Source organism: Alnus glutinosa, chromosome 5, assembly GCF_958979055.1.
Source record: "Alnus glutinosa chromosome 5, dhAlnGlut1.1, whole genome shotgun sequence".
In the NCBI taxonomy this organism is placed as follows: Eukaryota; Viridiplantae; Streptophyta; class Magnoliopsida; order Fagales; family Betulaceae; genus Alnus; species Alnus glutinosa.
This window is the reverse complement of record NC_084890.1, coordinates 24510747-24523649: the sequence shown is the minus strand read 5'-3', so window position 1 is coordinate 24523649 and position 12903 is coordinate 24510747. Positions and strand designations below refer to the sequence as shown.

Below are 12903 nucleotides of genomic sequence, written 5' to 3'. Positions count from 1 at the left end.
CTTTTGCTTGTTTATTGTTATGTTTTGTAGCAGTGTTAGGGTTTGTTTTTGTAGAACTTGTTGTAGTCATGCTATGTTTAGTTGTTAGTTAACAAAACATAATCTGCCATGTTCTTTCTTTTATCTATTATGCTTTGCTTTGTTGTATTATATAATCTTCCCTGCTGTTTGAGGTTAGACTAGTTAGTTAATAGCCCTAGAATCTACAATTCTCTTTGATAGCCCGCATTTTATAATCTGTAATATGTTCTGCTGGCCTTTGTTTGAGTCGAAAACTGAAACAGTTCAAGGGTGCGTTTGGGATTGCGATTTCGTAGAGAAAAAGTGCGATTTTAAACCAAATCGCAGAAAATGAACCATTTGGAAACTGCGTTTTTAAAAAATTGCAATTTGAAAACGCAGAAAAGTGCTTATTCAAATCGCAAGCAATGGGGTGCTTTTTTGAAAACGCGGTGTTTTAAAATGGTAAACTGCGATTTCAAAGGCCAAACTGCGATTTTGCCAAACTCTTAACTGCGTTTTTAAAAATCACTTTTTTAAATCGTACATTATAAAATCGCTATTTTTAAAATCGCATACCCAAACGGACCCCAAATGCTATTGTGTGGATCCAATTGGGTGAGAGCACTCCATGGTCCCAAGAAAAAAACTTCTGAAACTGTAAGTGGCATTTTAAGCACATAATTTGCATGAAATTACATGTGTTTATCACTGATTATTGTTTAGGTATAAACTAACTTTATTAACTGTCTTTGTGTTTCTTTTTGTAGAAACTGATTGAAGTTGAATTGCCACCATCTTCCTAGATTTGATTCAGATATTCGGACGTTATTAACTTTATATATGTTTATTTTTTGTTAAGTATGTAATATGAATTGTTGTACAATCTGTATAAACTTGAACTGCTTCCTGCTGGACAATCTGTTTCACCTGAGCTAATATACACTTTGTCCCTTTTTGTTGGAGATGTTGGTATGACTCATGTAATGAGTCATGATGTATGTCTTAACTCTTAATTGATATGTATAGTCTGTCTAGACAAATCTTAAATGATATATTGATATGCCATGTTTTTTGTTATGCTTTGCTTAGTTAGAAATCTGTAATTTATGATGCTTTGCTTGAGGTTAGATTGTTTAGTTAACAACCCTAGAATCTGCAATTCTCTTTGATAGTATTGGTCCACATTCTATGAATAGTTTGTCTAGATAGATCTTAAATGATAAATCTCCCTTGACATGTTTATCAAGCTAAACAAAACTTTGATCAAATATGCAAGGGAGTAAAAATAGTTTAACAATTTTTTTTTGTCTTAGTTCAGTGTGATCCTGTGACTCCTTTGGGCTGTGGCATTTGGGAAGTGGCAACTTAGATTGTTTTTAACATTTTGCAGGCTTCAGTTGTGCTGTAATTTCAGTTGTCTTGTAGAGTTGTAGACTTTTTAACTTTGATCTCTTTGTATTTGGGTAAAATTTGATCTCTTTCAGACTATGTAAATCTGATCTCTTTGTAGTTTGTATGTTGTAATTTGTAAACTTGTAATTTAAGTTGCAGGTAGATGCAACTTGTTTCATTTTTTGATTTATAGCTTATTAGCTTTAGTTGAATCTTGATTCATGTATGTAGTTTGTAAATTGCAGACTTAACTTCAAATATGTAATTTATACAGTCTTTGTCTGTTTTTTTTTTTTTTTTTTTTTTTCAATTGTTATTGAACTAAACAAGCCCTAATTGGGCTGAGCTACCCATTAGGGCTCGAAAGGCCGAGCCCTGAACCCGAAGCTCGGGCTCGAGCTCGGATCGAACCTAAAACTACTTTTTGGGTTTGACCCGAGCTCGAGCCGACTCGAGCACTCGGATCTACTCGTGAGGACTGACTTAATAGTCCCGAGCTCGATCCCGAGTTAAGGTATTACCCCAACGAGTCGATCCCAGACAATGGTTCTTTAGCTCGACTCAGGCTCGGGATTGACTCATTTAAGTTCTCCTTACAACAAGTCAGTCCGAGATTGCTAAAACTCGACTCGGACTAGCCCATTTACAGCCTTATCGCTAACCAAATTTTTTTCACTAAAAAACCAAGTTCAAAATGTTTGAATCTTTTCCTCACTGCAGCGTCACTCATGCGTGCCTGGCCTACTTGCTTCCCAAGGTTTTGAGTCTTGACAACCTGACGCACTGATGTAGTAAAGCTGACAGCTCGGTAGTCGGCACAATAAACCACGCTCCATAATTCACACACGCTGCTCCATAAATAAAGTCTCATTTCCTTAATTTTATGGGCCGTGCGATCTTATGTTGATGAATTTGAGCCATTTGTTGCAAGATAATTGCATATAGCTATAATCAATTCCCCTCATTTATGCAACCACCCATCAGCCATGCGTCCCAACAGTCACAGACTCACTTGTTGGGAATGCTCTCAATATCCTCTCCAACTCTCCAATTCGCTCCAGAACAACAATTTCCCATTTTCATATCTCATTCTTATGTTCTTCCCTCTCCCCTTATCTCGCTTCTATATATAATATTTCATTCACACAAACGCCCCATGAATTTCTCCTTACTTTTTTTTTGATGAAAAATTTCTCTTTACTCATAACTTCTTGGCCCTTGCGTAGCTACTAAGATCTTCATTGCTGAATGCCACTATGGATTTCATTATGGAAGTGGGCACTAGTATGTATTACTTACTAATAGAGCGGGTTTCTACGGTAACGAGTGAATTTCTAAAGTATTGAACTCGAGTTCGGATCAGACTAAATCAACCAGGTATCGAGCGGATTGTCAAACAAATTGGTTTATTTACATTCCTATTTTTAACTGTAGGGATTTAAATTTTTATTTATTTTTTATTTTTTAAATGAGTGCAGCTGGAGGTAAACTCTTGATAGGCTAATTCTCGTGGGGTAGAATTACTCTTTTTTTCACTGGCCACTTTTCAAACTAACAAAACTCATCGTTTCTACATTTATTTACTAGCTTCCCAAAACGCACACTTCTAGTCTAGTGGAATTGGATGCCTTAAAATGCGTTCCCCCCGCTTTCCCAGCCCATCTTCGACTCACACGACACGAGGCCTCGGATTGCGTGCTTTGTTGTTCAACTCGCGCTTTACTCTTCGTTTTTTTTTTTTCAATCTGAAATCATACTTCTCGAATCTTGTTTCTTTCTTCTTCGGAAATCCACCCTATATCAGACTTGTCGGGACTCCGTTGCCCATGTCTGATACCCCTTGCACAGAAAATCTCGCCATGGACCCTCCTCCTGACGAATTCCGCAACTGGCTGGCTCTGCCCCGGGACGTGACAGCGTCGATCCTGATGAGACTGGAGGTATTCGATATCCTGACGAGCGCGCAGATGGTGTGCACGCCGTGGCACAACCTCTGCAAGGACCCGTCGATGTGGCGCGCCGTCCACATGCGCGACTACGTCACCCGCTTTGAGTTCCCGTTCCGGCCGTACGACCTCGAGAAGATGTGCCGCCACGCCGTCGATCGCAGCTGCGGCCAGTTGGTCGATATCAACGTCGAGAACTTCGGCACCGACGAGCTCCTCAGGCACATCGCTGACAGGTATTTTCTCTCTACTTGATTGAGGGGCCTTTTTGTTGTACAATGTGATTGCTAGGAGCCTTGTGGTTATTTGGATTTTGGTAATTACTTCGTGCAATTCTAGTTTATTGAGTTAGAGGTTTATGGTTTGTTGGTGAAGTTGAGATATTTGTGTCTATCATTTTGTATTTCTCTTGTCAATCAACAACATGGGCTTCACTAGTCAACTCTTGTCATGCCGAAATCAACAAGGGTTTCTTACATTGTCTAACTCTGCTTTTTTGTGCTTGCTTTGCTGCCCTTGCCTCTGTTCTTAGTTCTTACTACCATCACCCAAATTTTTTAATTTTGTCGTATGAAGTATCATCTTTCATGTCATCTATTCCAACTTATGACTATCAAAACAAGTTTGTTGAGACATTTGGATTGATGTGCTTTATCCCCAAGTTGTACCCGGTTAGATAGAGGTGTTAAGCTTTCATAGTGTAAGGTGTTACATAACTTACATGTAAGCCTTTCTGCTAGCCTAGAGCATACTTTTGGCAAAGATAAAACGTGAATTTGATTGGAGGAGGGTGTAGTTTTGATGATCATCAAAATAATATTGAAAGCCTATCACATGTTCAAGTCAAGATTCTAACTAAAATAGACAGCACACCACCACTTTGCCGCCCTCCTTGTTGAATTATAGGCCCCAGTGGGAGGCTGCAATGTAGAAAAAGATCTCTGATACGATCTCTTTATTCCAATAATGAATTTGCTTGTCATTTCCTTTCATGGTGTATTTTAACAGTTCAAGTCAGCTCAAACGCCTTCGACTTGTAAAATGCTATGGCATTTCAGACAAGGGATTGAGTGGAGTGGCTGCAAAACTTCCATTGCTAGAGGAGCTTGACATTTCGTACTCTTTATTGTCAAAAAATGCTCTTGAAGCTGTGGGCCGCTGTTGCCCTCTTTTGAAATCACTCAAATTTAACAAACTAGGGCAGAGGTACTATGGAGCGTGTGATGAAGAGGCACTTGCTATTGCAGAGAACTTGCCTGAATTGTGCCGCCTCCAGCTTTTTGGAAATAAGCTGAGTAATGACGGCTTACAGGCCATCCTTGATGGTTGTCCTCACCTTGAATCACTTGACCTGCGCCAATGTTTCAATGTCACTTTGACAGGAAATTTAGGAAGAAGATGTGCTGAACAAATTAAAGACTTGCGGCGTCCCCGTGATTCCGTTGATGACTATGAATTTGCTGCTTCTTTTGGATTATTCAACGATAACTACGATGAAAATGATACTTACATGCTTCTTTGAAGCTTACGATCACCCTGACTACTGAGATTTTACGATGGGGATTTTTGTTTTCACTACGTAAATCAAATGACTCAACTCTTGTCTCCTAATATTTTGAATGCATTGATTTCATGTGCACCGTTATATATATTTTCATTTGAAACGGAGAGATTTTAGGCTTCAAATTATGTCTTTTTTATACCTTTTTTTTTATTCTTTTTTTTTTTTTTCTTTATACCTTCTTTGTTATATAATGCATATATTTTATTTATTTTCCCTAATCCAATTATCATGATATGGGCATTTGTTGTTTTTATCAGCGGTGGAACTATAAATTTAGGAGAGGCAATTTTTTTTTTGGTTTTTTTGTTTTGTTTTGTTTTTTTTTTTTTTAGACTTTTGTAGTTGGTAGAGTAAAAAAATTAATTTTGGAAGTTTATCCCATAAATTTTTGGGGGGCAATGTATAGCTAGTTTCGTCTGCTTTGATCCAATGTCTAATGAGTAATGCTATCTATTGTAATCCTATTTTACTATATTGACATGATTTTGTCGATTCACAATTGATTGTTTTTCTTTTAATAATGTTTAATCCAAGATTGATATCAATATTATGAGATAGTGATAAAATAATGATGTGATATATAACATTTTTCATGTTCAATATTGTTTCTAAATTTCATATGAATAAATTATACTTGAAGAAGTCTTCAAATCAACTTTCATTCGTGAGTCTATCACTATAATAGTTGTCAGTTACAACTCTTTAAGAGAATTATTTTGTTGTAAACCCTTTTAAATATCGTAAAATATTGAGCAATAAATATTGGATTGAAAAAAAAAATGAAAAAACAAATGCTGATCGATCTGATAAATTTTACCCATTTAATTTAAAATAATAATTAAAATTTGAAGAACCATACATGAGACAATTTCCTAAGAATGAGTGCTGCATATACTCTAATTGTCTAGTTTTAATTACTATGTGACTTGCTTTTAACTATAATTTTTACTCACATCATTAAGTTAGCATGATTAGTTAATAATACGTAAAGATTGTGATTCGCGTGAAAACACACTTCTTGACTTGCTTTTGACAGTAATTTTTACAGTCACATCAAAAAATGAACAATTAACCATACGCAAAGATTGTGATCCGCATGAATGCTTCAAGATTGACATTAAATTGGCGGTAAATCCATATTGTAAAGAAGCAAAGTAGAATATAGCCTAATCTAAATGTGTAGTTCCTTTAAGATGAGTTCCTTTTAGGAAAAGATAACCACATTAATAGTAAGACCTTTCATAAGTCAGTACGTAGCAGCATTGCAGCCTTGTTGACTTTATGTCATAATAACCTCTCTCTTCAGCACATAAAGGATCCACAAAAGCTTTACAAGCTATGACAGCCTTGTGTGCTATGAAATTTTGTTGTGATATGAGTTTTGTAAACATTGAAAGTGAAGGTGATTCTCTACAAGTCATCAAAGGCTTATGTTGACTAGATTTCTCCCTTGATAGAATTGGGCATTTTATGGATGCTATGCAGAAAATTTTTTGTTTTTCTGTCTGTAAGTGGAGTCATTGTTGTAGAGAAGCAAATGAAGTGGCTCATCTCTTAGCTAGAAAGGCTTCCTCACATTATTTATCTCATGTTTGGGTTGAGGATTTACCTTTATTTATTTCTTCTTTTTCTTGTAGAGACCTTTTGGCCTCTAGGCTGTAATGATCATCTTGTTTTAATGAGAAGATGTTCCTTTGTTAAAAAAAAAAAAAAAAAAAATCTCTCTTTTTTATTTTATTATTATTATTATTATTATTATTATTATTATTATTATGAAAAAAACACAATAAAATAGACCTTCAGCACTATACAACCGCCTAAAATAATTTTACAAATACTATTCAGAGGTAGGCCACGTAAGCCTAGGGCTCATAGTCTCATTAGGCACAAGTTTTGGTGCACGCACACCTCACGTGATCCCGCTCTCTTTCTTTTTTTTTTTTTGAAGGGCGCTCTCTTTCTTTTGAACGTTTCAATGCGTATTATCTTTTTTTTTATTATTATTATTATTTTTAACAAATAAGTCGAAGAGGTAGGCTGCAGGAGCGCGTGCAATGTCGTCTTTGGTAGAGGCTAAGCCACCAATGGCGTTGCGACTAGTGGTTTGAACTGATGCAGTAGAACTAGGGGTGGGCACGGAGCGGGACGGGCCGGTTTTTCGCCCTTTTTGGCCCCTCCCCGCACCCGTGTGGGTTGATGATTTTTAACCCGTAAACCGCACCAAAAAGAGGTAGTCTGTGCGGGGCAGGGATTGTGAGGCGAGGCATATATTTTTGAGTGGCATTTACATAATTTTAGTTTTGTTTTGTAAAAAATAAAAATTCAAAAAAATACTGATTTTCTTTTAATAAAAAATAAATAAATTTATATTTTTGGTAACTGATTAGCTTGTGAACTAAACTAAAAGCCCCATTTCAATAATTAATAAAAAGTTTTGTGTTCATGTAAAGATGAAATTCTAAAAAACTTGTTTTCTCCCATCAACAAAGCATAATGATAATTGATAAGAGTAAAAAGCTTTAACAATTTAACATCCCATGTCATTGAACCATAAAAATTGTGAACAATTTAACATTCCAACGAAGTAGAAGATGTGAACAATTTAACATCCTATGAAATTGAACCATAAAAATTGTATTTCTCACACAATGAAATTAAAAATTAAAAGTTTCCATGCATGTTTATTTATAATTTATACTTTTTTTTATAATTGTATTGTTCTTTTTTTTTTTTTTTGGCAAAACATAATCTACCTTCTAACTAGACTTTCTAATTACTGAAATTTTTCATATTGCATTAAACAAGGAGTTAATTTGAATTAGACTTGTATAGCTTAGGCGATGTGGGAAGTCAAATTGTAGAAGAAGAGAATAATTCAAACTTGAATAAGACTTGAATAGGAAAATAATGAGAAAAAAAAAAAGAAACTTATAAAGAGGAGTTTATAATTGAATAAAATATTTTGAAACTTTTCATCTTTGCATTTAATTTTATTTTTTTCATTTTTTTTAAACGTTTGATTTGTGTAGCATAATTTCTATCTTTTTAACTTTTGGAATAAAGTATATATTATTAGTAGTGAATGCTAAAGCAATCCATGTTTCTTGCAAATGATCCAATTGGCATTTGAATTCTTATTGGAATTTTGGCTGTTCAATGCTAATCACAAATTTCAAAAAATTTCTACCCACAACGCAATTGAATATTATTATTATTATTTTCATTCTTTCCATCCTTCCTAAGAGAGCAATGATTTTTTTACATCTCTTATTATTTGATTCTCTTATTTAATACTATCATTTTTTTAACACTTATTTCAAGAAAGTATTGTTGGAAATTAAGTCTTTAGGAAAATTAAATGATATTAATGCATTTTTTAATTATTTATTATTATAATTAGGAGCCTTAATTAAAAAATATTGACTGTAATCAAGCATTTAACTATTTTATTATTAATTTTTTTTTTAAATTAATATTCATTAATTAATTTAGGAGCTTAATGACTGCCTAATTCGATCAACGGTAGAACGGGTTCTAATACTTTAAAAAATGTGTAATGTCGGCCCTTATTATTTAAAAAAAATAATAATTAGAAAAAAAATCGAGAGTATAAACAAATAATATATTTGCATGCATATAGAAAAGTGTGTAGATAAAGTAAAAATTTTGTATGTTTTCGATAGCTAAATTTCAAACCAACAAAACTCATAGTCCTTGTATGGTAAGGGCATGTGAATTAGAGGTAGTAGTAAAAAGTGATAAATGTGATATAAAGTAAAAAAAATTTATATAGAAAAGTGAAAAAATTTTGTATTGTAGTGATTTTTTTTAAATAGTAATAAAAAATTATTGATGTGATATAAAGTTAAAATGTTTTGAAATTGATTGTTTTTTAAAAAAGTGAAGAAGGGGAGAGAGAATTTTCTCTCCCTTGCCAAACAAGCTCATACTTTTTTTACATTTAGGGTTAAATACAAAAAAAAACCCTCTAAACTACCACCCGTTCTCCGAATGACCCCTTGAACTACCGGTGCTTGCAGTTCGGCCCCCCAAACTACCACTTGCTTATTTTTTAACCACTTCCGTCACTTTATGCTATTTAAGTGGACGAAAACCGAATCACGTGCACAACACATTACTCTTTTAGCTCAAAAGCCCAAAAATGCCTTTATGTTTGAAAGTCATCCGGTTATTTTGAGTTTTTTTTTTTTTTTTTTTTTTTTTTTTTTTTTTTTTTTTTGTATTTTTCAATCTCATATCATCAGAGATGAAGGGTGTCCGGCACCGGCCTCGGCGTGAGCTGGAACCGCCTCAGAATCGTAGACACCACATACTTCATCTGTATAAAGGCCATCTTCTTCCAAAGACACACCCTCAGACCAGCCTGGAAAATCGAAAACTTGTACGGACTCACCTGTTTCAGCTCTCCACCGGCGTCGATCCCATCGAACCAACGGTTATTTTTAAACTCGAACCGGTCCTTTCCCTAGAGCTCCTCCATCCTTGCATCTTTGATTCCTTTGTTCAAAGGGGTCAGCGTGGTCCCATCCTAGAGCCAGCATGGACCATGTGGGCTTGTGAACATCTACAAGAAAAGAAAGGCTAGAGGCGCTTCACAACAAGGAGCTTTTCACATCTGGGTGTCCCATGCAAGTTGATAAAAAGATGGTGACGTAGAACTGCAGATGGTGGACATGGGCTAGAAGCCCAGTCTTTGCAAGCTAGTGATTGACCGCATCTTGCTTCCACGTACAGATAAGAATCTTACGCCTATCATTTTAAGGCCATAAGAGAAGCTATGGACGTGTCTACAAGGGAGTTCTTCTAAACAGAACAGCCATTGCAGTGAAGGTTTTACACGTGCAAACAATTCTCACAAAGAAAGCGATCCACAGTAATTACAAACGCTGCCCTTTAAACATTTGCCTTTACTATAGTACAAAAACGCATCGTTTCAATTAAACCTGTTTGAGTTAAGAGGCTAGTGCACGTCCAAACAAAACTTAGAAAAGTTGAAGAGAATCACAACCTAGACATAGAGCTTCTCCCTTTCGTCCGCATCAAAAGGCATCACTATTTCACATGACCCCTCCATCTCTGCTAGTCTCTACCTCCCTACACCCGACCAAACAGCCGTCCAAAACCAAAAGCTCCCCATCTTGGTCTACTTCCATGGCGGAGGCTTCTGCATAGTCATAGAGATGGGGTTCTTGATGAGTATATTTCTTCAATGCAGTCTTTTGGCATTGTCATATGGGTTTCTGTTTCAAAGAATTTGGACATAAAAAAGGTCTAGACACAAATAGCTCAAGATTGAATTTGGAGGCGACAATGGACGAAAGCTTGGAGCGAATGGCTATTCGACTTTATCAAAGACTTGAGAAGGAAGAAAAATTTCTACTCATTCTAGATGATGTTTGGGAGGAAATTGCAGAAGCAATTGCTAAAAGATCGATGTTGTGGATTGCCTTTGACAATCATCGCCATGGGAACTGCTATGAGAGGAAAGACTATGGTCTAGCTATGGAAATATGCCTTAAATGAGTTGTGAACGTCAGTGCCTTGTACAGGAGGTGTCGACTGTCTAGGATAAGCTCTATAAGCCTTTGAAATGGAGTTACAACTCATTAGAAGGTAAAAACATAAAACCTTGTTTCCTCTGTTGTTCTTTGTTTTCCTGAGGACTTTTCAATTGAAATAAGTGAACTAGTACAATACTGGGTCGCAAAAGGTTTGATAGATGAACAAGAAAACTATGAGCATTCAGTCAATAGAGGAATTGCTTTGATTGAAAATCTGAAAGACTCTTGTTATTGCAAGATGGTGCCTACAAGGGCACTGTAAAGATGCATGATGTTGTCGAGTGAGTCCCACTGACTGGGAGGTTCTTGATGAGGAGGGAGTTTGATCATCTGTCTTTGAGTATCAAGGAAGCGGCGGAGGCAGTGGAAGAGGAGGTGGAGAAGAAGGTGGTGGAACATGTAGAGGTGCTACAGGATTACCACGCTAGCTTTGTTTCGGGTATTTTGTATTGTGCACACATGTTGGACATCTGTCAGTATCTCTTGTTTAGCGTACGTGGTTGTTTTCCATGAGTGAGTGAGTTTGGTGCATGTCTTTTCCTCGTACGTAGCTTAGAAATGGTGTAGATGGCTACCTTTGAGAAGAGGTGTAGATGGCAGCCACCTCAATTCACATGCATGCATGTTGGACATGTGTCAGTGTTGTCCCTAACTGCATTGGGTCGCTGGAAAAGCTGAGAAAAAGACAACCGCCATGTTTAGTAAACCCTTTCCCCCTCCCCTCCAACCCCCCCCCCCCCCTTTCTCTGTTTGTATTAGTACGGATAAGGAGAAAAATCTGAAAAAGAAGCCAATATTTTAGTCTATTCCCATTTTACCCCCAACCTTTCAATATGAAAAAAAGGAATGCTAGGTATCCCAAATTTTTTTTTCAAAAGTTGTTTCCCAAATGATGTGTCACAATCTCATGTGATTTATCATTTTGGAAAATGTGCCACAATCTCATGGGATTGTGACACATCATTTGGGAACCAACTTTTGGGAAAAAGATTTGGGATGTCTAATATTTCTCTATGAAAAAACAAAAAAAAAATTGGGAATCAAGAAGCCAACATTTTAGTCTATTCCCATTTTACCCCCAACCTTTCAACATGAAGAAAAAATACCTTTGCAGGTGTTGGTTCCTTTATCAATGAAGTCATCATCTAATTCAAGTTTCTTTAGTGCTAAGAAGGCAGGGTAAGGGATGAATGGGCAAGGCATGGGCGGCGTTGGCAGTAATGGTGGGAGCAAAAGCTTCGAGGCGATGGAGGTGGTTTGCCTCTACTTAGACTTCGTCTTCTAATTCGACGGCCAAGGTTGTGTCGTTGTTCGTGCCGCAATTCGCATGTATTGTTTCTGAGGACATTTTCAGAATTTCATACCATAAGGAGAAGAGCATTTTCGGATTTTTGGACTAAAAGAGTCACGTGCACCTGACTCGGCTTTTGTTCGCTTAGATGGCACAAAGTGACAGATGACGGCTAAAAATAAGCAATTGGTAATTTGGGGGGCCGAATAGCAAGCATTGGTAGTTCAAAGATCATCCGGAGAACGGACGGTAGTTTGGGGAGCTTTTTTATATTTAATCCTTACATTTATTTATGAGCATTCCCAGCCCATCTTTCACTCACAGGTGGCCTTGGATTGTGTGCTTGACAGCTTCATCTTCAACTCACGCTTTACTCTTCATTTTTTCACTCTCAAATCTTACTTCTCGAATCTTCTTTCTATCTTCTTTAAAACCAGACACGTCCAGACACCGTTGCCCATGTCTGATACCCTTACAGAGAAAATATCACGATGGACCCTGGCCTTCTCCTGACCTTGCAGACGCATTCCGCAACTTGTTGGCTATGCCCCGGGACATGACAGCGTCAATCCTTATGAGACTAGAGGCATTCGAGATCCGGACGAGCGCGTAGATGGTGTGAGGTTGATACATGGCACTATATAAAATAATTAAAAATTAAAAATTAAAATTTTTTAAAAATTAATTAAAAAATAAAGGGTTAAGTACTCCTATGATTACTGAGTTTTCATAATTTTATTTTTTAGTTCATGAATTTCAATTTGCACCACATATGGTACCTCAATTTTAGGAAAATATCGAATTGGTACATCAGTTAAGTTTTCCGTCCAAAAACTAACGGCTCACCACGTATCAACCTCAGAAGTTGACACGTGGCACTATATAAAAAAATTAAAAAATTAAAAAATTTTAAAAATATATATTAAAAATTTTTAAAAAATGAAAAAATAAAAACACAAAGGGGTGGCTGAGCCACCCCTTTGGCCGGTCTAGGGTGGCCAAACCACCCCCCATGGGGTGGTTTAGCCACCCCTTGACAAAAAAAAAACAAAAAAAAAAATCAAGATGTGTTTTGGCCCTTGGGGGTGGTTCGGCCACCCCCAAGGGCAAAACCGATCTTGCCAT

At 36.5% G+C, this 12903-nt stretch overlaps 1 protein-coding gene across 1 annotated transcript; it reads left to right on the top strand.

Annotated features, from left to right (window-relative positions):
* The first annotated feature begins 3073 nt into the window (after window positions 1-3073).
* On the top strand, window positions 3074-5015 carry LOC133869674 (putative F-box/LRR-repeat protein 23). Its single transcript, XM_062306739.1, has 2 exons — window positions 3074-3577; window positions 4350-5015. Exons 1-2 carry the CDS (start codon window positions 3222-3224, stop codon window positions 4861-4863), a joined length of 870 nt encoding a protein of 289 aa, XP_062162723.1. The 5' UTR covers window positions 3074-3221; the 3' UTR covers window positions 4864-5015.
* The last annotated feature ends 7888 nt before the right edge of the window (window positions 5016-12903 follow it).

Coding starts and splice junctions, on each gene's coding strand:
- LOC133869674 (XM_062306739.1), top strand. CDS start 3,222: ATGTCTGATACCCCTTGCACAGAAAATCTCGCCATGGACCCTCCTCCT. Junction 3,578..4,349: donor CTCAGGCACATCGCTGACAG/GTATTTTCTCTC, acceptor GTATTTTAACAG/TTCAAGTCAGCTCAAACGCC.